The 25,847-nt window shown below is 44.8% G+C and overlaps 1 protein-coding gene across 1 annotated transcript in view; it reads right to left on the reverse strand.

Moving 5' to 3' along the window:
- MTARC2 (mitochondrial amidoxime reducing component 2) overlaps window positions 1-25,847 on the reverse strand; it is a 37,970-nt gene that overhangs the window by 7,385 nt on the left and 4,738 nt on the right. The window contains exons 2-7 of the mRNA XM_043485441.1: window positions 21,255-21,428; window positions 13,432-13,594; window positions 12,088-12,228; window positions 2,833-2,894; window positions 2,673-2,744; window positions 1,412-1,550 (exon numbers count right to left, since the gene is read on the reverse strand). Coding sequence (XP_043341376.1) covers window positions 1,424-1,550; window positions 2,673-2,744; window positions 2,833-2,894; window positions 12,088-12,228; window positions 13,432-13,594; window positions 21,255-21,428 — 739 coding nt within the window. The 3' untranslated portion in view covers window positions 1,412-1,423. The remainder of the gene's footprint in view (window positions 1-1,411; window positions 1,551-2,672; window positions 2,745-2,832; window positions 2,895-12,087; window positions 12,229-13,431; window positions 13,595-21,254; window positions 21,429-25,847) is intronic.

Genomic DNA, 25,847 nt, shown 5'->3' on the forward strand with positions numbered 1-25,847 from the left:
TGTGGGGAAAACAGGCATTGTAGAACTAAAGAAATAGGTAACATGTATGTATAATGTCATATGAAAGATTCAATATGGTTATGTACATGCCTGACCATCACCAGTAGAAATTTCTTTTTTGTCCAGCCTCTCGCATCTTTACATTCACTATGGCATCTAACACCTGGCCTTACATGGAGGACTTGTTGCAATGATGACAAGAAAGATCATAGCTCTTATTTATGAACCACTTTTCAGGCAATGCTGCAATTTCATACGAATTAACTCTCAAAAATTACCTTTATTGGTTGTTTTCGAGAGTACTATTATTATTCCCACTTTACAGATAAGGGCACTGAGGCTAAGAGGCTTTAAACAACTCAACCAAGGTGGGAAAGGGGGCTACTAGGGTTACACATCCAAATCTACCTAAGGCTCAGTCTAGATGGTCTAAACCACTGTGCCATGGGTCCTGAAGTGTGGGCAGGCCAGAAGGTGAGAAAGCCAGGCCAGAATTAGAAAGATCCTCAAGAGTTTTGGAGATGAAGTGACTTTAAAATTGGGGTTCTGAATATTATGAGAGTTACTTATAAACTTCAACTTGAGGTCTTCCGACTGACTTCCCCATTCCTATAATTTAGGGGGTAGGCATTTCACTCCAGGAGTCTGAATTTTATTTGACCTGATGCACTCAAGGTGAGAACAGTATTTTATTCCTTGAGATTCAGAATCCAGGCACCCTACCCTGTTGCACTGACTTTTTTCAAACTTTAAATCATATTTTTAAACTACATTTGATAAAAAGCATTTGATTTAACATAAATCCCCCAAGTTGACTTTGAATAGTCTATATAGTTCCCCTTCACTTTTCTATCAGAGACAGAAAAAACAAATATAGAACTCTGGAGAATCGTTCACTTACTTATTCCTTCACGATATTCCCGAACAAACCAGGACCCAAACCTGTCTTCCCGCCGGGACTCCTGCATGCACATTGTGTAACTGGCTGGGGAAGTGGGAGGGAGGAGGAACACTGATTGCTGAAGGGAATAAAAATAAAGGTCAGGGGCCTCCCTGGTGACCCAGTGGTTAAGACTCTACACTCCCAGTGCGGGGGGCAGGCGTTCAATCCCTGGTCAAGGAACTAGATCGCACATGCCACAACTAAAGATCCTGCAAGCTGCAACAAAGATCGAAGATCCTGCGTGCTGCAACTAAGATCTGGTACAGCCAAATAAATAAATAAATAATTTTAAAAAGAAAAGTTGTTCAAAACAAATAAATAAAGGACATTTTCCACCTCCAAAGATAAGAACAGAAACTGCTCATTCTCCCAGGAGTTACAGCAGCAGAACAGAAAAACATCTCTGTACAAGAAAATGTGGCTCTGGCTTCAAGGCATTGCACTCCAGGAGCAAAGACTGCCCTTTACCTGCTGGTTCTGTCACTGCACCATCTGGTACACGGGGTCACCAACTTTCAGGCTTCCGATTTTTTCCACCGAATAATAGATTCCAAACAGTGGGGACGACTTGTAAAGTGACTTCTCAGAAGGATCACACAGGCGGTAACTGAAAGAAGCAAAAATTCACCCTGAGGCACAAGAAGGGAATAATCTAGGTGCTCTCAATGGAATTCAGCTTCCATGCTCAGCTTCTCTATAAATAACTAGGAAACCTTTTCTAAAATGTGGACAGAGAAGTCTGGGTAAGTAGTCAAACTGCAAATAAACCTGGTTTTTCTAGAATATCCTGAGAGTCTAAACAATTTTTCTATGGCTTCGGTTTGAAGTCCCAATGAAAAACTTGTATGTGTCACTTAAAATACTTTGTTCCCATGCATACCTTCAGTTTCACAAACATGGGCAATAAGTGCTCAAACAGTCTCACAATGGACCTGCCCTGAACACCAGACTTTCTGCTCCTCCACGGTTATAAGTCCAAACCTGGGATCTTTGATAAACAAAACTGAACACAGAGATGCTGTTGGCAGGTGGACTGGACTGTTACTGAGGTTAATTTTTTTTAAAGCCTTGTCTAAAGAAAAAATAATCACTTCACTTGGGTCTTAAAAATAAAAACCAAAATAGAATTGCAAATCTGAAGGCTTTAAGAAATAATCTCCTCTGGAACTTAAATCCATTAGAAACAAACAAAAAACAGATGCAAGGGAAACAGAACAGAATACAACTTCCAGAAAAAGTTAATTTAAGTTTAAAAACACATTCTATATTGAGAACGAAAGTTGGCCAAAATTCTTTAAGTAACAAAACACCCTAACACAAAAGAAGTTCTTGAATAAACAAACTCAGACAACTCGTTTCATTCCCCTTTTCAACTATTTCATTATACAGCTCAATTATTCTCATCCTCCTGATACTGATCCTAAAAAGTAAATGAGAGTTGCAAACAAGGTCTTAATTTGGAAATATGTGTGTAAAGGTTATTAAAAATTGAAGTCAGAGAGATGAAAATTTCAAACTGTGGAATCATACAATTGAAAATTTGTCCAAAACTCTACAAGAGTCATCTGGAAAGAAAGAAAAAAAATAAAAAGGAGGCAACAAATACTCACTGACATTAATAACACAAAGAACCAGAAGGTACAAAGGTGCCCAGACAGAGCACCTAGAGCCACAAGTGGCTCAAGGCTGGGGATAATATAAAAATACACCAGACACATAGATGTTCTACCTCTTCAGGGTTTCGAGTGGCTCCTTCCTGTCAATCACTCCAGTATCTGGGTCCACCGTGGTCATAATGCACCTGTCACACAATAACAAAGGGTCAGGGGACAGTTAAGAACCAGTGACCCTGCCACACCCCAGAGGTCCAGTCTCACAAGAATCCTTACCTGGGGCAAGCCAAAATCTTTTTCATTTCTACATTGCCAATGAGAAGTTCATCCCAAGTGTCCTAGGAGAAAAGGAGAAAAGATATCTTTTAAATTAAGGCTCCATCCATCCTTATTCCAGTTTATTCTTCGGCTGGTCCTATGAAGCTAGCAGAAGAACAGAGTACAAGTGGATGCCACAAAGTACCCCAGAAAGGACTCAAAGGAAGGAAGGTGTGGGATGCAGAGTTTTGTGGGTTTTTTTGGCTGTATCACGCAGCACATAAAATCTTAGTTCCCCAACCAGGGATCAAGCCCTTGCCCCCTGCACTGGAAGCTTGGGGTGTTAACCACTGGACCAACAAGGAAGTTCCAGGACGCAGTTTTTGACTGGGCCTCAGAAGCCTTCCTCTGTCAGCACAACAAAATACATCTTCTTCAGGGGCCAGTTTGCCATGAGAACCATTAAGCAACTCCAGGTCAAGTTAATGATATATAATGAGAAGTGGAAAGCTTGCAAGACTGCCCACTCTTTCCTTTTGCTAAGCTGCAGTGGAAGCCAAGTTACAATCTGATGGTTCTTTGATGAGTGGGACATGGCCCAAGAGAAGTCAGTTCTAAGATGCACCCATTCAGCACCACCGCTGGTCCTGACCAGCCATAGCCAACCGCCTGCCTTGTTTTCCCGATCTTAAACCATGGTAGGTCCAGCCAATGTCTGCCTTGGGATTTCCTTCAAACCTTATGACTAGGGGAGGATTAATATGGTCCCATGTTTACACAAATACACAGAGGCAGAGAAAGTTTACAAAATATTTTCAGGGTCACAGCAGCTAGGTTTGAAAACTTTTCTGATTCTGAAGCAGGGCTTTTAACCACCCAGCTTTTAACTATCCCCATGTCTATACCACTTGGTATAGGTCTGTCTAGTCAAAGCTATGGTTTTTCCCATAGTCATGCATGGATGGGAGAGTTGGACTACGGGGACAATGGACTATGGACTAAACTGAGTGCCGAAAAATTAGTGCTTAAACTGTGGTGTTGGAGAAGACTCTTGAGAGTCCCTTGGACTGCAAGGAGATCCAACCAGTCCATCCTAAAGGAAATCAGTCCTGAATATTCATTGGAAGGACTGATGCTAAAGTCGAAACTTCAATACTTTGGCCACCTGATGCAAAGAACTGACTAACTGGAAAAGACCCTGATGCTGGGAAAGATTGAAGGCCAGAGGAGAAGGGGACGACCGTGGATGAAATGGCTGGGTGGCATCACTGACTCAGTGGACATGAGTTTGAGTAAACTCTGGGAACTGGTGATGGACAGGGAGGCCTGGGGTGCTACAGTCCATGGGGTCGCAAAGAGTTGAACACAGCTGAGCGACTGAGCTGAACTGAAGATTCACACTGAGTGGAATGATTATGACAGGAGTCAGCTTGTGTTTCTTTTTTTCTTTTGCATGTATCTTTCCTTGGGCCATTCGTATTTGGGGGTTGGTGATGGACAGGGAGGCCTGGCATGCTATAGTCCATGGGGTCACAGAGAGTCGGACACAACTGAGCGACTGAACTGAACTGATACCGCCTGGAGTAGAAAATGGTTAGCCACTCCAGTATTCCTGCATGGAGAATTTTCCATGGACAGAGGAGCCTGGCGGACTACGGATCATAGGATCTCAGAATCAGACACGACTGGGCACACACACACATTTATATACCTATCTGTACACACGTACACAAGTACACATACATACATGTAAACACATAAGTATGGAGGTTGTACTAATACAGTATATATACATATATGAAAGTGAAAGTCGCTCAGTCGTGTCTGACTCTTTGCAACCCCATGGACTATAAACAGTCCATGGAATTCTCCAGGCCAGAATCCTGGAGTGAGTAGCCTTTCCCTTCTCCAGGAGAATCTTCCCAACCCAGGGATCGAACCCAGGTTTCCTGCATTACAGGCGGATTCTTTACCAGTTGAGCCACAAGGCAAGCCCATAAACAAACATATATATATGTGTGTATATACACACACATACAAATATGCAATATACACACACACACACACATATGAGGAGGATATGTTACAGGCCTCTCTTGCTAACAGGAAAGCCATCTGCAAAGCCTGAATTTCACAAGCCAATCCTTTGTCCAGGTCCCGAGGGAGACATGGGAGGCATCAGGGGATAGGTCCTCACTCTAGGCTCCATACACCAACAGTTTATCTATAACTAGATGTGTTAGGGGCTGACCGAAACTGCCTGCCCTGGCCAGGCACCATAGTAATCATTTGCATGAGTTGTTTTATGACAGGAGGTCCTGGTAAGGAACACATAACTAATAAGCCACCACCAACTGGAAGAACTCGGGAAAGGTCAAAAGGAGACACCACGTGTCCGACCACCTCCCAGAATCCTTCTCACTGGCATCCATCTTGGCTGAACAAGGCGTGCACCACGAGGAAGGACTCTGAGTCAGAATGACTGGCTAAAGACAACCCAGAAACTAATCCCATCACCATAAAACTCGAGAGACTGTGAGCCATGTGCAATGTGCCTTGAAAATTTGTTTCCTGATTTCAACCCAAGTGAGCTTTTGGAGACCATGGGTCTGAGGATTTGGTGAGAAATCAGCCTCTCAGTGAGGCAGTGGGACATCCAGTCCTTTCAGCTGGAGGCTCACTGCCCTGGGGACAGGAGAGGAGACCAGTCCATCCCTGAAGGAGGCAGGGCAGACAGGGAACGGGGCCTCGCAAGTAACATCCCCCCTCCCCTGTTAATGACCAGGCTGCAATCCTGCTAGGGACCTCTTTCAGGGTACACTAGACCACCCCACCACCCCAGGCCTATTTGGGGAGACTTAGCAAATGCACTAAAGAAAGTCCAGTGCCTAACTGGATCTTCCCAACTCAGAAATCTCTGTGGGATATGACTGAGGTAAGCAGGTCTCTGTGGATGCCTTGGGTTCCCAACTGTCATTTATGAAACTCTGTGATGTAAGAAGGGAAGTGTTATCTGCCATATCAACAAGGATGTCACAGCCATCAGCCCTCCAAATGTGAATTCCTGAGCCCAGAGGGCGCCCAGGAGAAACAATACCTGCTATCAGGCGGCCATCAGCCACTCCCCACGGTCAGCACTAAGGAGCTGGGAAGAGTGGGGGAGGGTGGGGAGAGTGGGAGGGGTTTGGGACAGGAGACTGGGAGGTGAAAAACGCAGGAATCTGGCCCTGGAGAGCTGAGATGCATGTGAAAGGAATGATTTCAGTGAGCCCAGAATCTTGCATCTTCCCATATGCAGAAAAGGGTGAAATTCAACTTGAGATATCTGTGTGTGTGTGTGTGTATGTGTGTGTGGTTAGTCGCTCAGTCATGTCTGACTCTTTGCGACCCCGTGGACTGTAGCCCACCAAGTTCCTCTGTCCATGGGATTCTCCAGGCAAGAAGACTGGAGTGGGTTGCCATTTCCTCCTGCAGGGGATCTTCCCGACCCAGGGATCGAACCCACGTCACTCATGTCCCCTGCACTGGCAGGTGGGTGCTTTACCGCTAGGGCCACCTGAGATACGTGGTCTTCCTTAATTAACAATAATTTTTCGATATTCAGACTACCTGACATTTATTGAAACTTCTATACAACCTAAATACACCCCTCCCACCCACACCTCCGCCCCTGCCTCCTAGGCGCAGTTCTCTCAGGGTCACTTGAGATGCTGACTCTAGGGTCTGAAGTCCTAAAAACTCCCATCGAATAAAACATAATTCTCCGCTTCTAGGTTGTGGCTATTTTTTAAGTCAACAGTGGAAATAAACTCTGAGTTTCAAACAACTAATTGAGGGATGAACTATATAATAACTCCTGTAAAAGGCAAGGCCACATCATATAAAATCCTTTGTTGTTGTTATTCAGTCGCTAAGTCAAGTCATGTAAAATGGAATCTCTAGATTCTAGCCAGGACTTTTGACGAGCCATGTTCAAGTGCAACACTGCAAGACGGTCATAGCGCCTGGCTGGCCTCCTGAAGAACAGTGACCTCCCAGGGGGTGTGACCAATAATACAGCTCCCGTATCTGGAAGTGCCGGGTCCCTGGCGCCCGGGCCTGGAAGGAGATAACAAGACAAACACATTCTGCCACACGAGGGCGCTGCGGGCACAGGCATGCAAGCCCATCGGGCAGCCAGGGCAGAACCCTGCCGGCTCTCCGCTCAGCTTCCCAACTAACCTCTCCGTTCCATTTCTTTTTACACGTGCTGATGAATTTCATATATCAAAGCCACATAGCTGTGTAAAGCCGGCCTTGTGACTATTATATAAAGCGAGAAGGCTGAAAAGTTCAGTTAGATTTCCTAGTTTACAAGACATTTAATCTGCTCCTAACTGGCTTCCCAGGTGACTCAGTGGTAAGGAGATACAGGAGACAGGGGTTTAGTCCCTGGATGCGGAAGATCCCCTGGAGAAAGAAATGGCAACCCACTCCAGTATTCTCACCTGGGGAAATCCCATGGACAGAGGAGCCCGGCGGGCCACAGTCCATGGGGTCGCAAAGAACTGGACACGACTGAGTGACTACACAGCAGCAAGAGGAGCTGAAGCTCTCTAGGCTCTAGCTTCACATACTTCAGCCCCTCTTTCTCAGCCCCTGAAAGTCTCTGTGGCAAACATGTCAAGTTACCGAGATGCAATCAAAAAAGCAAAGGTATAGGGAGATCTCCTTAAGTAAAGGCAGCGACACCATCAACAGCTTCTTGGGGAACAGCTTCTTGGGGAGTCTGACGGCTCCCTCCAAACAGAACTCCCATCTCCCGTGTGCTCATCATGTTGGCTTTTCTAAATCAGGACTAATTTCCCTGAGGTCCTTCGAGGTCCCCTAGCAAAGTGGGGATGTCATAAAAGTTCCCTGGAGGAGAACAGGGACCCCTATTTGAAAGGCATGTCATAAAGGGATGAGGGGAGCCCCTGTAGTCGACCATATGCATACAACACCAAGAGTGAACCCTAAGGCCAGCTATGGACTTTGGGTGATTATGACGTCAGTATAGATTCATCCTTGGTTAAAAAATGCCAAGCAAGTGATGCTGATACCAGGGGAGGCTACATATGGGGGCTAGGGGTAGATGGGAAATGGTCACTGAGATAAGAAGCATTGGTCAATTTTATCATTTTGTTTTAATATTTATTTGTTTATTTATTTATTTGGCTGTATAGGGTCCCAGCTGCAGCACTCAAGATCTTTGTATCGTGGGAGATCTTTCGTTGCGGCTCACAGACGCTCTAGTTGTGGCATACGGGCTCAGTTGTGCCAGGGCATGTAAGGATCTTAGTTCCCCAACCAGGGATCCAAGCCTGCATTGCAAGGTGGATTCCTAACCACTGGATCACCAGGGAAGTCCCAATTTTATTATTTTTTAAACTTCATCGCTCCACATTCCCAGAGTTCAAGCATACCACACCGGCCCAAAGGAAACCACTTAAAAAAAATCTGCTTAATAGTCTGAATTACATGGAAAAAGTACAAAGTGCTTTGGGTCCCAAAGAGTAAATGTTGCACAATGCATCCTCCTATTGCTCTACGATTTTGCAATAAATAACAGCCTGAATTTTTGCACTACGCTTAGGTTTGCCATATGTTTATTATTAGTTGGTCTATGAAATATTTAGGTGCACTATCATTTTACACTAATATTTAACAGAGTCCCGCTAACTGGAAGGGTTATAGATGGTGCCAGGTAGACAGGTTAGTGCATCAGGCCCTTAACTCTTGGGCTTCTTAATTTAAAGGAGACTAAATCAGCCCCATTAGCATCATTTTATAGTAAAGATTTTTTTAATATGCATTTCCAAAGGACTCTTCTATTCAAATAAGAATACCATATGTACTATTTCTGTAAGCCTATCACAACGCAGGAAAAAAACAACAAATGGACATGGGAGTACAAGGTCACTTAACATTTTTTAAATTGAAAAAACAAGGCTCCACCCACTCAAATTGCCTAAGCAAATATAGTTAGGCTTACATCAGCCATGGGTTCAGTTTGACAAGTTAGAGGTGAGCCAAAAATTCTTAGTTGGCAAGTTACAGAAAAGCAAAAATTCTTTAGCCAGGAATGGGAGTATCTTTTCTTCTTCTTCCTCTGGTTCAAGATCTTAAACTAAAATTAATATCTTTAGTGGAGACAAATCAAGAAAAATTGTATTCCCTAAAAGAAAGTGTCTCATCAAAGTTTTACAGGCCAGTTTTACAGGAGTCCTGTGCAAGAATTTTTGCTTCATGGACTAATTTCTGATCAGTCTTCAGCATTATTAATACTGAGTCTCATTTCATTCTGTGTTTAACAACTATCTAATGACTCTGAACTTCTGCACACTCTATTCATCAATACAGAAAAACAGAACAGGGGAGAAATAGGTGGGTTTACTGCGAATGTCTCTGACGGGGCTTGAGCCTCAAGGTCTGGACCCTTGTGAGGCCTTGCACTTAATCTTGGTTTTGTTATTTTCTTCTCTTAAAGAGCCCCCTCAAACTGTACCCACTTCAGGTCACACCAAATCTGGGTTATTCCTGGGGAGAAAAACAAGTCTCTCCCATCAGGCAGCCGATGCCCAGAGAACGTCAGCACTCCTATGTCTCCACCCCCTCTGCCACCCTTGCCCTTCACCCCTCCTCAGTCAGCACTTTCCTGGGCACTGTTTGCACAAGAGTCACCTAGGGTGGTGCTGCCAACATAGTCACAGGCCTGATCGTAATTCTGACGCAGGTTGCAGGTAAGGCGGGCTGATCTCCCTCTGGGGACGAAGCACGGCACGGATGTTTCTGCCTCAGTTTCCCTAACTTTCCAAGCACTTTCTAGAGAGCTGCCAGGGTAAAATCGTGCAGCTTGCAGTATCATGCAGTTTGGTCCTATTTGTTGGGTGCATGAAAATAATAATTACTTCTTCATTTAAAATCATTACCAACTCTTCCTTATCCACAACAGAAAAATCTAAACTCCTGGGACTTCCCTGGTAGCCCAGTGGTTAAGAGTCCACTTTGTGATGCAGAGGACATGGTTCAATCTCTGGTTCTGGGAACTAAGATCCACATGCTATGGGGCAACTAAGCCTGTGTGCTACAACTAGAGAAAGCCCTTTGCCGCAATGAAGATCTAGTGCCGCCAAAAAAAGGAGTTTTTAATTTATAAAAAGTAAAATCCAACCTTCTCGGCATGGTGGCCTCTAGTCAGCTCCAGGTCCAGCCACCTCATGCCACTTCTCCTTTACCTGCAGCGTCCCTGTGATTCTGAAATGATCCCAGGCACCCTAATGCAACAGCCTGTGCTGCTTTTAGGCCTTCTAACTGGTGGCCTCCTTTACCCACCGTGACCCTCACTGCCCCTCGCCAGCACACACAACAACACACTTCACAGCACAGTTCCTGGGTAGCTTGATCTGACCCCTCTCTGCCCCCACGCCTCCTTCTCCAGTAGCTGTAGGCACTTCTACTTCTAAGCATCCTTGGCCCCTGATAAGTATGTGCATTAAAGCTCTCCACATGCTGGCCTGCCATTGCCTCCCGGCCATTCCTCTCCTATCAGGAAATTCTGAAGGGCAGGGTCTGTATCTCTTCATCTCTGTATCCAGGATTCTTATTATGGGCCACAGTGCCAGTCTGTAATAGATGATCAATTTTTAAAAATCGTTTTTAAATAAAAAATTTAATTAAAATCAATTTAAAAAATTTTTAACAAATGTAGGGAGGGATTCAAGACATTAGATAACAAACAACAGGATAATATCAACAAGTAGATAACATCTGTATACCCTAGTTATTGCTTTCATTATCAAATAAAGTGAAGTACCTTCATGTACGAGAATCTGTACTAGCCTCCATGCAAAGGTTTATCCTAAAGAACAACATTTACCAGCAAATAGGCCACAGTTTACTCACACAAAAGGATGCGGGGGTCACCCAAGGGAGCAAAGAATTGAGAAGGTATGTTAGATCCTCTAAGAATTAGCTTCTTGGGATCTCTCGATTGGAATCATGATCTCCATTCCTCAGAAGCTGGAGCTGTAAGTCCTGGGTTCTAATCCAAAGCCACTACTTCCATGCCTAACACGTTATGTAACACCTGCAAGCTTCTGTTCCCTTATAAAAAGGAGAAAATAGTACAGACTTCACAGCACTGTCCTAAGGGAAAAATAGAGTAATTTGCATGAAGCCATCCATTGATTCTGTGTCTGGCACCCAGTAAACAGTGAAGGAATGGTTGCTGTTATTTCCAGTGCTTATAAAGTTAAGCTTTATAATAGAATCCCAGTGTTCACTAAGATTCCCAGTACTTGTTATTACCGAGCAACATACAACTATATACATTTCACATACAGGTCGCAGGTACAGGTGTGGATGTGGTTGTCCTTTTAGGGCTAGAAGGGGCTGAGTCTTTGGAGGGTGAAAATTTCTAGTTTCAACCACATAGCAGAGCATATGAGTCCTCTGGGAGATAATTCAGACCACAGAGGGACACGTCTCCAGGTCTGGGTTTACAGGTCCATCTCCTGTATCCTCCTGGCCTCCACTTTGGGGTCTGGAGCTTTCAGAAGTCTCAAATCTTTCAGCGCTCCTGGATGGTACAGGTACAAAAATGGGCTGTTCTCTTCATCTTTTCTTCCCTGTAGCTATCTCTGAGCTATGATTATAAATACACTCTAGCCTAGTCCCATTCTTGTTGTTACTCAATTTGACTCTTTGCAACCCCATGGACTGTAGCCCACAAGTCTTCTCTGTGCAAGTAATTTCCCAGGCAAGAATACTAGAGAGAGTTGCAAATTTTTTCTCCAGGGGATCTTCCCCACCCAGAGATGAAACCTGCCTCTCCTGCGTTGCAGGCGAATTCTTTATCGCTGACCCACCAGGAACGTCCCAGTCTAGACCCAGGCTTGCTACAATTTGGGAGTTCCGATTGCTGGCTTGGGGGCCAGAGCAGTAAAGGGTGAGAAGCGCCCCCCTGAGGCCAGAGAGGAGATAGCGGCAGCAATAAGTGAACCACTGCACGCAAGACGCAGGCGAGTCTTTCAAACCACCAACCTGGCCATCCTCGGAGGGTCCGACTTGGCGCTGACTCGGGAGCACCTCCCCATTACAGTATTCTTGCCTGGAAAATCCCATGGACGGTGGAGCCTGGTAGGCTACCTTCCACGGGGTCGCAAAGAGTCGGACACGACTGAGCGAGACCTCCTCCTCCTCCTCCTCGGGAGCACCTCCAGACATCATGCATAAAAGCAGAGAGCCACTTACCTCCTCAAAAGCATTGCAGCCTGTCACCACGATATTTGGCCTGAAATTGTTTATTTTCACTTTCTTCTCCACCCTGGTATTCAGATCTGCCAGGGAGGCTTCCGACAGGATCATGACCGGGCTGCAGTCCGGGTACGCCACCTGCGCCAAGGACACGGCACCATCAGGCCTCGCCGCCCGGAGAACGGGCTCAGCCCAGCAGCCAGCCCGCCAGAGTGCAGAAGGGGACAGCTGTGTTCAGGCGGGAGAGGTGACTCCGCGGGCTTGGAAACGGCCAGGTCAGCGCCGGAGCAGGGTTCCTGCCCCCAGCCCCCACCCCGGGGCGCAGATGGGGCTCCCTGTCCACACACAGAAAGCAGCGGGGCCAAGGCTACCCTGCAGCCTCATCTCTCGTTCCTCACGCCCACCCAGCAGTGAGTCCCCTGCCGCATCCCCACCGCCATCACCAGACAGGGGAAGGGTCTGCTGCCAATCAGCTCTGCTCTAGCCCTGATTTTCTTTAGCTGCGCCATTCACTCCCGTGCATTTATTACGCACCACCTATGCATCAGACACTGTTCTAGGAGGGGAAATAGCATGAATACAGCAGATAAAATCCCCTGCATTCAAGGAGCTTGTAGTTCAGGGATCGTGGGGAGAGACACCCCGAGATGGATTTTGAGCCTCATCTCACTGCAGAATCAAAACCTTTGGTTTGGGGGCTGTAGCTGACTCAGGGGAGGTGAGGTGCCTTTTAAACACCAGAAATGATCACACCCCACTGGTTGTGAAGGGTGGACTTGGATAAACTCTGCTTCTGTGACTTTAGAAGACTTGGATTTAGAAAACTTCATGGACAGAGGAGCCTGATGGGCTACAGTCCATGGGGTCACAGAGTCGGGCGTGACTGAATGCGCACATAAGCACATAAACCTCACTTTGGCCTGCCAGCTCATCTTCTCTGTCCTCGACACCTGTCCAGGTAGCGCCCTCAGTACCCCCTGGGTCATCCCTTAGTTCTGTTCAGTTCAGTCGCTCAGTCGTGTCCAACTCCTTGCAACCCCATGGACTGCAGCACGGCAGGCCTCCCTGTCCATCACCACCTCCCGGAGCTTGCTCAAACTCATGTCCATCGAGTTGGTGATGCCATCCAACCATCTCATCCTTTGTCATCCCCCTTCACCTTCTGCCTTCAATCTTTCCCAGCATCAGCGTCTTTTCCAGTGAGTCAGTTCTTCGAATCAAGTGGCCAAAGGATTGGAGCTTCAGCTTCAGAATCAGTCCTTCCTAACTGGGGCCCCAAGGGAGGCTCTTTGTGGGCCCAGAAGGAAGCTGGAAGGGAAGGGCAGGTCCCTGCAAGCTCACCTGGTAATTCTGGTCCAAAGAAGGGAAAATTTCATTTGCCGCTCTTCCCCTCATGTTCTTTTCAAACTGAACCAGCCTGAAAGCGTCCGTTTTCAAGAAGTTGGTGAACCACTGAGCGGCCTCGTCGCCACAGTCCCTGCCCTGGATGTCGAGACCAAACACCCTGGAGAGGTCACGGAGAGCAGGGGGTTACGTTCATACATCAACACACAGAGTGGTGGGGTCAAGGTGGAAGCGCTGGGCTGCTGGGGTCTGACTATCCTGGGGGACCAGGGAGTGGTCCGCGGGCCAAAACTGGGCAGAGGCAGAGCGGGAGGGAGCAGGGAAGAACTCGGCAGATGCTCCTAACTCATGCAGTTACCAGCTGAAATACCGATTTTGTTTCAAGAGGCAGGGCTGGAGCCTGCTGCTCTGCATTCCTAACAAGCTTGGGGATGCCTAGGCTGCTGGTCCATGGACCACAAGTTGAGTTGCAAGGATTTAAGATGCTTCAGAAAGGGAGAGGGACCATAGTGTGGTAGAGGCACCCTGAACTTGGATTCTGACAGACCTGGTTCAAGCTGGAACTCTGCCATCTCTAATCTTATGACGTTTAGCAAATCATTAAACTCCTCTGACCTTCTGTCTCAGTTACAAATTGGAAATAATAATATATTACCTGCTTCACAAGGTGGACACAGGCTCCACCAGATAATGAAGTGGTCTTCGAGGATTTTTTGCTTGAGCGACCTCAAAAGATAAAAGCTATATACCCCCCCAAAAAAGCTATGTACCCCTCACAGAACTGCTAGTTGACATGTGATTTCTTCTTTTTTTTTAACTGAAATATAGTTGATTGACAATATTGTGTTAGTTTCAGATATAAGTGATTGAGTTATAGATATACTTTTTCAGGTTATTTTCCACTACAAGTTATACAAGATATTAAATAAAGTTCCCTGTTTTATGGGCTTCCCAAGTAGCCATAAGGAATCCACCTGCCAATGCAGGGAGAGTTGGGTTCAATCCCTGGGTAAGAAAGATCCCCTGGAGGAGAAAATGGCAACCCAATTCAGTATTGTCATCTGGATAAGCCCATAGACAGAGAAGCCTCACGGGCTACAGTCCAGCGGGTCACAAAGAGTCAGACATGCCTGAGCAGCCATGCACTGTGTGTGTCCCTGTTCTATGCAGCAAATCCTTGCTGTTTATCTATTTTATGTATTGTAGTTCACATCTGTTCCTCTCATACTCTTAATTTTTCCCTCTCTCCCTCACTTTCCCCTTGGGAAACAAGAAGTTTGTTTTCTATGTCTGTGATTCTGTTTCTGTTTTGTATATAGATTCATTTGTATTATTTTTTAGATTTCACATATATGTGATAGCATATGATATTTGTCTTCCTCTGTCTGTGGTTCATGGGGTCACAAAGAGTCGGGCACGACTGAGCGATTGAACTGAACTGTCTGACTTTATTTAGTATGATTTTCTCTAGGTCCATCTGTATTTTTTATAAGTTTAATTTGTTATGAAAGATTAAATTTCCATTGAATTGTAAATATTAACATTTAAAGTAAAATTATATCATGATTTATGTGTTATACCTTAATATTATTAATGCATATAAATTATGCTTTTAAAAGCATGCAATGGAATTCAAATGTCAGGGTAGTTTGATAGCTATTTTTAAAAACTATTTTTAATAATACATGGTTAGGGACTTCTTTTATGGCCCACATTTTAAAAATTATTTTCAAATTTTTTCCCAATCTAAGACTCCCCCAGTGGTCCAGTGGTTAAGATGCCATGCTTCTGCTGTAGGAGGCATGGGTTCCAACCCTGGTTAAGGAAGTTTCACATGCCACCTGGGGCAGCCAGAGGGGAAAAAATGCTTTCTTAGTTTTACTGAGACATAATTGACATACAGCACCGCCTAAGTTCAGGGTATAAAGCATAACGACTTGACTTACATGTACTGTGAAATGATTACAAGTTTAGTTAGCAGTCCTCATCTCATATTTTTTTAAGTTCCTTTTTTCTCATGCTGAGAACTCTTAGGATTCACTATCTGCACAGATGGAATGAAAGAAGTTGATTTATAATAATTCCACTCATCCTTTGAATTCTTCTGTGATCTTTGGCACTTAGTAATCTTTCATTAAAAGTGTTTTTAATAATTTATCAGCAACAATTTGACTAGAGGTGCTTTCATTTTAGTGTAAGACAAAGACTTTGAACCACCATCTTGTGGAATGACTTTACCCCTGTCATTAGAAACATTCTCCTTTATCAATACCAGCAGGTTTTTCCCTCCCAGGGCAGTGCTGTCTACTAAGACAAGGGATGGGCAAGCCTTTCATCTGTACCAAGGAGAGGTGGAGAAGAGAACTTGCCCCCTGCAGGTAGCATCACAGCTGGAGAGAGAACCAATAAGATTCAGGGATCTGGAAACTGATTCCCTTAAAGGGATCCCAGCCCTCAGGTACCACGGGAGGTGTTTGCACTTCCCTGTGAGTGCCTCCTCCAGTCTGAAGGCCCCTGGGGTGATGTATGTGAGGGAATCCGAGGTGGACCATGAGATGCTCCCTGAGGCCCACAGACCTTGTCTGACGGCTAGACTCACCCCACCTCCTGTCAAATCTCCATGCAGTTCTGAAGTTTCTTGGACCTTTGCCTTCTCTCTAAACCCTCTTCTTGGAGCCACGGTTCGGCCTCTGACTAACCCCTGGCTCCAACCCCACGGTCCTCTCATGGTCCTCTCCCTCACCGCCCTCAGCCTTTCCCCTAAAATCTCCTCCACCAGTCTGCTACTCCATACAGATCTGCTCCCTGGGCTGAGCGCTTCCTTCAAGCCCTTCGGGACAGCCCTCCTGTGTAAGTGCACACACTTCCACCCACTCAGGTCAGCTTAGTGCGGGCTCTTTGAGAAGTAGAGAACACCCAGCGGGGCAGGGGAAAACTACTTATCCAGTGCCCCTGAAAGTTACTCCCCTCCTAATCCTCCCTCCCTCCCCTCCCTACTGCAGGCTCTACCCTTCTGTCATTCCACCTCCTGCAGTTCTCTCCAAATTTTATGAAAAGTTCACTTTCTTCCATATTTCTACATGAAATGTTCTATCATCAACACCCCACAGGAAAGAACCGCATCTCCCTGAGTGAGCATAACAGAACTACATTAGTTAGTAATCTAATTTAGTTCAGGGTTGAAGGACATCAACTCTGAATATTCACTGGAAGGACTGATACTGAAGCTGAAGCCCCAATACTTTGGTCACTTGATGCAAAGAGCTAACTCACTGGAAAAGGCCCTGATGCTGGGAAAGATTGAAGGCAGGAAGAGAAGGGGACAACAGAGGATGAGATGGTTGGATGGCATCCTTGACTCAATGGACATGAGTTTGAGCAAACTCTGGGAGGTAGTGAAAGACAGGGAAGCCTGGTGTGCTGCAGTCCATGGGGTCACAAAGAGTCAGACACGACCGAGGGACTGAACAACAACAAAGTTAGTGATCTACTAATTCACAAAGCAAAATAACTCACTAAAAATACTTGAGAAGACATAAAAGCTTGAACGGACTTTTACAAAGAAAATCTAGGCAGTTTAACTGGAAAGTTTCACTAATGATCAAAGAATAAAAACTATCAAATATAAATAGAAAAAAATTTAATTGTCATTTAAAATAGGACAAAGAGATAAGATGTCTCGGACTCAATCTAACAAGAGATGTACAATTCTATTATAGAGAAAATTATGAAATTTTGTTAAAGAAATAAAATAAGACACAAATAAGGGAGAAAAGATAACACATTCATGGATAGGGAGGCTATCGACAATAAAGATGATAACTATGTGAGACCTATCATTTATAAGGGCCTGCTATGAATCAGGAACTCTTTAAATAAATACATAAATTCATTTCAATTTTCTCTAAATGGAGCCTCAAATTCAATGCAATTCCAATCAAAATCCCAAAAGGATTTTACATGGAATTGGACAAGCTGATTCTCAAATTTGTAGGAAGCAATTCCTTGGCAGTCCAGTGGCTGGGACTCTGCACTTTCACTGCAGTGGGAATGGGTTTGATCCCTGGTTGGAGAACCAAGATCCTGCCTGCCACACAGTGAGGCCAAAAAAATAAAATAAAAACAATAACAATGTCCCATTGATTAAAAAATAAAATAAAGTGTGAAGTCCAAAGATGGTCAAGACACTCGAAAGATAAAATAATGAGGAGACTCACTCGATATCAAGATATAAAGTTAAAGAAATTAAGACAGTGATGAATAGGATCAGGAATGGATACAGAATCCAGTGCAAAGGACAGAGAGCTCAGAAAATAACTGATACTTCCTAAAGAAGCAAGTGGCTCAGTGGTAAAGAAGCAGGAGATGCAGGTTCAATCCCTGGGTCAGGAAGATCCCCTGGACACAGAAATGGCAACCCACTCCAATATTCTTGCCTGGGAAATCCCACGGACAAAGGAGCCTGGCGGGCTGCAGTCCATGGGGTTGCAAGAGTCGGACATTACTTTGCACCTGGACAACAACAACAAAGATCTTAAGATGCCACGATGCAGGTGGCATTATAGATCACTGAAAAACAAATGGGTTGTTCAGTAAAATATTGGAACACTTGATAATTGTATAAGAAAATCAAACTGAATTTCCACCTCAAATCACTATCAAAAATAAACTCTAAAAAATAAATAAATAAACTCGAGATGCAGAAACATAAGTGGAAAAGGCAAAACTTCAATAGTTTTAGAAAAAGAATAGTAGGAGAATTTTTTATAACTTTGGAATGGAGTATATTTATTAAGACACAAAAAAAGGGCTAATTTCCCCCACAAAAGATTAATTAATTTGAATATCATAAAATGTAAAATGTCTATTTTTCAGAAGATACCATAAAAAAGATTAAAAAAATAAATCACAAAGAAGGATTTTGCATCTCTTATAATTGACCAAAGATCTGATCCAACCTAAAGAACTCCGCATCAATAGGGAAAACTTGGGCATGAAAAATAAAAAATAATTTCATAGACAAAAAGAACACAAGGAACCAATAACTATAAAGAAAAAATATTTAGCCTCCAGATTTCAATGAAATGCCTAGGAATGCAAATTAAAACTACAAAGAGATACCACCTAATTCATTTTAAAGATACTTGCAGAATTAAAAATATAAGAAAAGCCAGAGGATGAGGACTGGTAACAAATCTAATTGATGAGGACAAGAGGCAATGAACCCTTACTCTGGTGAGGTATAAATTGCTACAATTTTGGGAACCGATTAGGCATTTCCTTATCAAAATTAACATGCAGATACCCAATGACTCAGTAATTCTATTCCTAAATTAATGCTCTAAAGAATTAAAGATACGTAAAAAAATGTTCTTAGGACATTTTTCATATTAGAAAAAAACTGCAAAATGACATGAGTTAATGGAGAAGAGCATAAAGAAGTTGTAGCAAAGTCATATAGTGGAAACTAGACAGCAGTGAAAAAACTCAACTACAGCTTCCAGCCACAAGGCACAGATGAATCTTACAAGGTTGAAAAGAACAAGCAGCTACAGAAAAATACATATTGTGTAATGACATTTTGTAAACTTGAAGCAAAACTTAACCATATATTATCTAGGAGCACATCCATATATAAAAAGAAGAGTAGCAGGAACCAGGAAAAAAAGAAATTGGGGACCCTGGTTTCTCTGAGGGGCAGGACATCATGAAGGTACTTGAAATAAATCTATTCATGTTGTATTTCCTAAGTTGGGTATGGTGCTACAGGTGTTTGTCTCAATGTCGTGTTTTATAACTTACATATGCTTTATGTAGGGCTTCCCTGATAGCTCCGTTGGTAAAAAATCTGCCTGCAATGCAGGAAGGAGACCCTGGTTCGATTTCTGGGTCAGGAAGATCCACTGGAGAAGGGATAGGCTACCCACTCCAGTATTCTTGGGCTTCCCTTGTGGCTCAGCTGGTAAAGAATCCATCTGCAATGCTGGAGACCTGGGTTCAATCCCTGAGTTGGGAAGATCCCCTGGAGAAGGGAAAGGCTACCCACTCCAGTATTCACACCTTGAGAATTCCACGGACTGTGTAGTCCATGGGGTCACAAAGAGTCGGACACAACTGAGCGACTTTCATTTTCATACTTTATGTAGATTCCTCACATATCAAATATTTAATTATATTATATTGTCAGTAGTCAATATATCTCATAACGGAATGAAACCCAGCTAGAGAAATTTCTTCTTCAAAGGAAACTATTACTTCAATTATAAAGAAAAAAAAAACTGTTGGACTGTCCAGGTTTGAAGTCATTTCTTTCTCCCACCTAAAAATACGTTTAGACTTTTTAGACATCAATCGTTCATAAATCCTTATGATAATTAAGAAGCCCTACTGCTCTACAATCGCTCTCAAAAAAATAAAATAACACCACACAGGGTGAATAGGGAAAGCTGGTTAAAGAAACTAACAATGAAAGTTAATCAAATCCATGACACAGCATCCCTGTCTCTATGGCTGTGTTAAGGAATCTCCTTCACTTTTTCTGAGCTTGGTCTCCTCATTTGTAAATTGTACTGATATCTGCCTCATAAACTTACCGAGATAATTAACTGAAATACTATAGTCAATGAATGATTGCTTCAGGCTTTCAAAACTGTAGAACCTCGAGTGATGGGTTTCACTTCAGACACTGCTAATAAAAGCACACCATGAGGGTACAGGGGGCATTCTGAGGCTCTCCAATTTCCACATGCTGAGAATTCTCAGGTTGTTACAAAGGGAGCACCTATGACAAGTGTCTAAGCCTCTAGGATGCCCTGCTAGCACAGGACAAGACCTTGAAAAGTCATGCAACTGGATGGCCCTGCAAGGGTCCCACAGACTGAAAGGAAACCTGGGCTTGAGGTGCATGTCTGGCCAGAGGTCAAATCTCATACCTCCTGATGGAGGTGCCTAAGTCTCAATCTCAGGCCTCAGGGGCCACGGAGTCAGCAAGAAAAGCCTCAGCATCCGTATCATTCAACCCAGAGATACAGGCGGGAACATCTGCACTAATGAACGCCCTTGTCTGCTTGGCAATTCTGAATAGAAGTCCATTCCTACGTGAACAAAAGGAGACAAATCCTAAAGACTGGCCCTCTGTATCCTCTCTATATTTGTATTACTTTTCCTATTTTTAATGCGTTTGATATCTTGGGACTTGGTGATTCTGAAGGAATGCCCCCTTCCAGGGCTAACCAATTCAGAGAGATAGTAAAACACTGGGCTTTCATATGCAAACCAGCCAATCCAAAGTCCTCACTCCAACCACCTCCCCCATTGCATTTTACACTCCGGCCACAGTTCCCTGCTCTAATCACCAGGGTCAGATACCAGACAACCAAGGACAGCCTCTGTGCCGCAGGACCAATTTTCCCAGAGCCTGCAGAAAGCAGAATAAAGACTCTTGGAGGTTCCCCTGCACCCTCTGCCTCCTGGCAGACTCCGGTATTTCCCCATGTGGTCCTGCATGGTTTCTATGTGGCCTCTGGTTTCTAAGCATGTGTGAATATAAAAAAAACCTTCTTTCTTCATGACAGTCATTTCTGTGTCTGCATGTCTTGCCATATCTAATGAAAACAAATCTAAATATCCTTAACGCAGTATTCTATTTCACCCACTCACACTTGACCACTGGCTTGATCCCAAAATGGAATAGACTTCTCTTAAATATTTCTGTACCAGTCTCATCATCTACTGGACAAAGTGTAGCAAGGTGGAGCACAGGGAGAGCCTAGATGGAAATGAGTCCTGGCACAGGTCCCCGGAGCCCCAGAGTAGAGCACCTGCAGTCATGGAGCTTGTTTGAAGAATGCAGCTTGGTCGGCAGAACCAGCTGGTCCACGCCTGGAGCCCTGAGGATCAGGCGGTCATCCTCAGAGGTGATGGAGATCAACACAAGGCGAGGCTCCTGCCGGCCAGTCACCATGTGTCCGTCTTCCTTTATCACCAGCCAAAACCTGCCAAGGAACCAACAAGGGCACACTCAGAAAAGCCTTTGCCACCCACTCCAAAGCTCCCCTCTAGCCTTCTATTTCATTGAAACCCTCCCTCTCTGGGACTTCCCTGGTGGTCCAGAGGCTGAGACTTCAAGCTCCTAATGCAAAAGACCTGGGTTCGATCCCTAGTCAGGGAACTAGATCGCACACGCCGCAACTAAGAGTTCACATGCAGCAACTAAAGATCCCAGGTGCTGCAACTAAGACTCAGAGCAACGAAATAAACATTAAAACAAAACAAAACAAAACAAAAACTCCCTCTACCCCCACTCAGGACCCAACAATTTCTAGACAATATCCAAATCTAGCCAAATTCTTCCGGTCCAAGAGATAGTGCTACCCCCGACCCCAAAAGGAGTTTGTTTGGTACAAAGAACACTGGGAAAGAGCATCTGGCCAATGTATGAAAATCCCCAGTCCCCCGAATCCTGGTGAGGCTGGTGTAGGAACCTCCTCATACATTGCTCACTTTGGGCCTTTGTTTTGGTCAGAGACTTCCCCTGGTTAAAGCAAAAGGTCTTCCAGGTCTTTCTGCTGTGGAACAAGAGGGCACTGACCAAATGACGGCTGGTCCAGGGGGACTGAAACTCTAGACAAAGGTCTTGAATGTGTGTGACTCCAGTGGATGCAAACCAGCCTCTGCTGGGTTTACCTTGCTGGGACACGTGGACCTTGATCAGGAAACCCGTAAACAGCCTTTCTTCTTCATGCACACATTAAAACTTACATAACATTATAAACCAATGCCATGTCTGTATGTGTGTACTCAGTTACTCAGTTGTGTCCAATTCTTTGAGACCCCATGGACCATTTTTAAAAAGAAAGAAAATGTGGTATGTCTATATGGTGGAATATTATTTAGCCATAAAAAGAAGGAAATTCTGCAATTTTTGACAACATCTATGAAATTTGAGGGTATTAATAGTAAGTGAAGTAAGTCAGACAGAGAAAGATAAATACTGTATAATCTCACTTTTAAGTGAAATCTAATAAGCTGGGAATTGCTGGAAACAGAAAGTAGGGCATTTCCCTGACAGTCCAGTGGCTAAGACTCCACTTTCCCAATGTGAGGGGCCCAGGTTTGCTCACTAGAAGGGGAACCAGATCCCACATGCCGCAGCTAAGACCTGGTGCAGCCAAATAAGTAAATATTTTTAAAAGAAAGTAACGGAGAGGAGATTGGTGGCTGCCATGGGTTGGGGGTGGGGGAAATATGTGACCACCTTCAGGTGGTCAAAGGGTACAAACTTTGAGCTCTAAGGGGAAAAGATGTCTGTAATGTACATTATGACATCTACAGTTAATAATACAGTATTTACACTTGAAAATTGTTAGGAGAGAAAATCTCAAATGCTCTCACAATAACAACAGCAACAAAATGGAAATTATGTGTAGTGAAGGATATGTTCATTAGCCTAATTACGGCAATCATTTCACAATATATGTGTGTATCTAATCATCACATTGTACACCTGAAACTTACTCAATGTTATATTTCAGTTATCTCAGTAAAGCTGGAGAAAATAAATGACTTAGGCAAATCATGTGTTAGATAAGAACTCACCTTCTACACAGTCCCCACCCCCCACCTCCAGTTCTGGGCTCAGCTTTCACTCTGTGTATCACATCCAGGGAGAGAGTGGGGTGCAGAGTGAGCTGAAGAATGGAATGTTAGGCTGGTTATGCTCTTATCTATAGGAATGCATATACTGACATTTTGGGTTATACCACACATATGATGTGATTACTAAGTGTGCCGCCCCTTGGGAAAATGAGTTTCAACATCACTGTTTTAGACAGAACAAGAGCAGTGGGTGAGGAACTCTGCAGACTCGGATGAGTGAACCACCACTGAAAGCTGAGGCCTCCCACACGTGAGCAGGATAAAAAGGACAGCCCCTGCTAGAATGAGGGAGATATTTCAAAATATGCCTGGAGCCAGATGGAATGGTGAGATAACCTGGTGAGGCAGGTCTCTGCCCTCTCTGCCTCTGGCAGGGAGTCTCCTCTCTGGAACCTCCCCTTCAGACAGCCTATCCCTGTCCAAGTGCTGGAGAACCCGCCTCCAAGCTGGCAGACCCGGGCTGGATCCCGAGCCCAGCTCCCTGGCATGCATGCTGCTGCGAGGGTACCACGGTGGCAGTGGCGATGGTGACAGAGCAAAGGCATTTTGGGAATTGCTGTGGCTACTCTCCCCGGAGCTGAGGATGCTGGGCAGTACTAGGTCCCCGACCCTCTGAGGAGGCCTCCTTTTTTTTTTCCCAGGCATCTTTGGCTTTCAGGGTTCCCTAGCCCATTCACCTGCAGGGTGAGAGTGGGTTCTGTGACCCAGGGCTTTCCTGCCTACCTTGTCACAGCCCTGAGATGCTGGGAAAGATTGAGGGCAGGAGGAGAAGGGGGCGAGAGAGACTGAAGTGATTGGATGGCATCAATGACTCAATGGACATGAGTTTGAGCAAACTCCAAGGGATGGTGAAGGACAGGGAAGCCTGGTGTGCTACAGTCCATGGGGTTGCAAAGAGTCGGGCATCATTAGCAGCTGAACAACAACAAGTCCCTCAGGGCTGGGCCGTTCCTTATTTCCAGCTTCATCCTTGCACACAGAGTCCTGGGTGGCCCTGCTCTGAGGAACCCCACCAAAGCCTGCACCTGAACTTCCAACATGGCCAGTCCTGCTCTGAAACGAGCCTCTCTCTGAGAGCCTCATACGACCAGGCTTATCCAGACAGGAGTCACACACCCCCACGGACCATTATTTCTAAAAGTCAGCCCTTCCCTGGGCCAAGTCTTCTCACCTCCCATCTTTCTCTTCACTTGAAACCCTGCAGTCAAGTGTCACCCTCAGCTTATTATATAATCACCTGGGTGTTAATCCCTGGGAGGAGGCAGAAGTGGTTGCTGGAAGTTCTGTGCTAACTTGCAATGGATGGAGCAAGAGGCAACTTGCAAGCAGCCTGTCACTGGGGCAGGATGATCACAACAGAGGATGCAAAGTGCTGTCAACAACACACATCAGCTACCCCCGTTACCCTGTAGCCGAAGTGATGTTATTTTTCACCTCTGGCACACAAATGATGCCCAGGAGTGAATAATGACCTCTGCTCTGCCAGACGGGCAAGAAAGGATCTGTCTGCAGTGTGGATTTGATCATGACCCACTTCTTCTCACCTGCAACCCTGAAAGCCAGCACCTTCGTTTTACACAGAAAACACGAGTGTGTGGCATGAAGAGCATTGCAGAGCCCAGAACTAAGTCTCCAAAGGAACAGCGATGCCCTGAACGACCCACAGCAGTGTTCAGGGAGCAGAGTGCAAGACAGATGGAAAGTGTCATTTCTAAACGGACAGACTGGCCTGGGAAGCGGGAAGGACTGAGCCAGCAAAGGCAGGAAAACAGGAGCCCCACCACAAGAGGGAATAGTCCGTGCAGAAGAAATGAAGGGCTGGCTTCGTAAAGGGCTGGGGTGGATTTATCAATGGGTGAGACATACAGTCAAGGAGGACAGCCCAGAATCTGTGCCAAACAGCCAGTGTGAGCGTTTTGCTGGACAGTCTTGAAACCAGCTCAAAGCTCAGGGCGCTCAGGCCCAGTGCTCACAGATATGTTAAAGGCTTTGACTAGAACAGCTCTAGAAATTGAAGGCCCAGAGCACTTATAGAGGAAGCAGTCAGCGTCTGAGAACAGTTCCAAAGACACGGGTTCAAAGTGGAAATAAATCAAGGCGGCCTTTTCCTACCTTCGTAGACTCTTCATAGTTTCATGATGGAAATCTCAAGTTGGGAGAATAACAGTGTTATAGCAAAGTTCTTTCCAGTTTGTTTTCCAGTTTCAGTTATCTCTTCATAAATAAAATATAGATTAGACAGGGACTTGGAGATCATCAAATTCAACCTCTTTAGCCAATAAAAAACAAGCTCGGAAGAGGTTAAGTGACTTCTCTGTAGGTCTCCTGAGACTTGGTGTGATCCTTGCCCTTGTAAATCACATACTGGCTTCACAGCAAGGGCATGAATGTTGCCCTCAGAGATCTGAGTTCAAATCCCTCCAGCATACAGTGGTCTTGTTGTTGTAGGAGACAGATGGGCTCCAGGTTAAATAGTTACAACTGGCCTCCTGTTTGCATTTCACAGGGGCCCAAAGAAGTGGGCTTCAGGCTGGATACTTACAACTGTTAGCATTTTCTGAGAGAAGAGATAGATGGGCTCCTGCTCATTAAGAGGGCTGCCTACACCCTTTCTCTCCACATTGCTAATAATAAACTTTGTATCAGCATTTACAATTTCTACCTCTGTGATAAGTGTGTTTTTCACTGGGGGTAAAGATCCAGGGGAAAAATAGCTTCTAGCCTCCAGCCCTTGCTGGCCTGGTGGCTAAGATCCT

The sequence above is a fragment of the Cervus canadensis genome, chromosome 13, assembly GCF_019320065.1.
Source record: "Cervus canadensis isolate Bull #8, Minnesota chromosome 13, ASM1932006v1, whole genome shotgun sequence".
Classification (NCBI taxonomy): domain Eukaryota; kingdom Metazoa; phylum Chordata; class Mammalia; order Artiodactyla; family Cervidae; genus Cervus; species Cervus canadensis.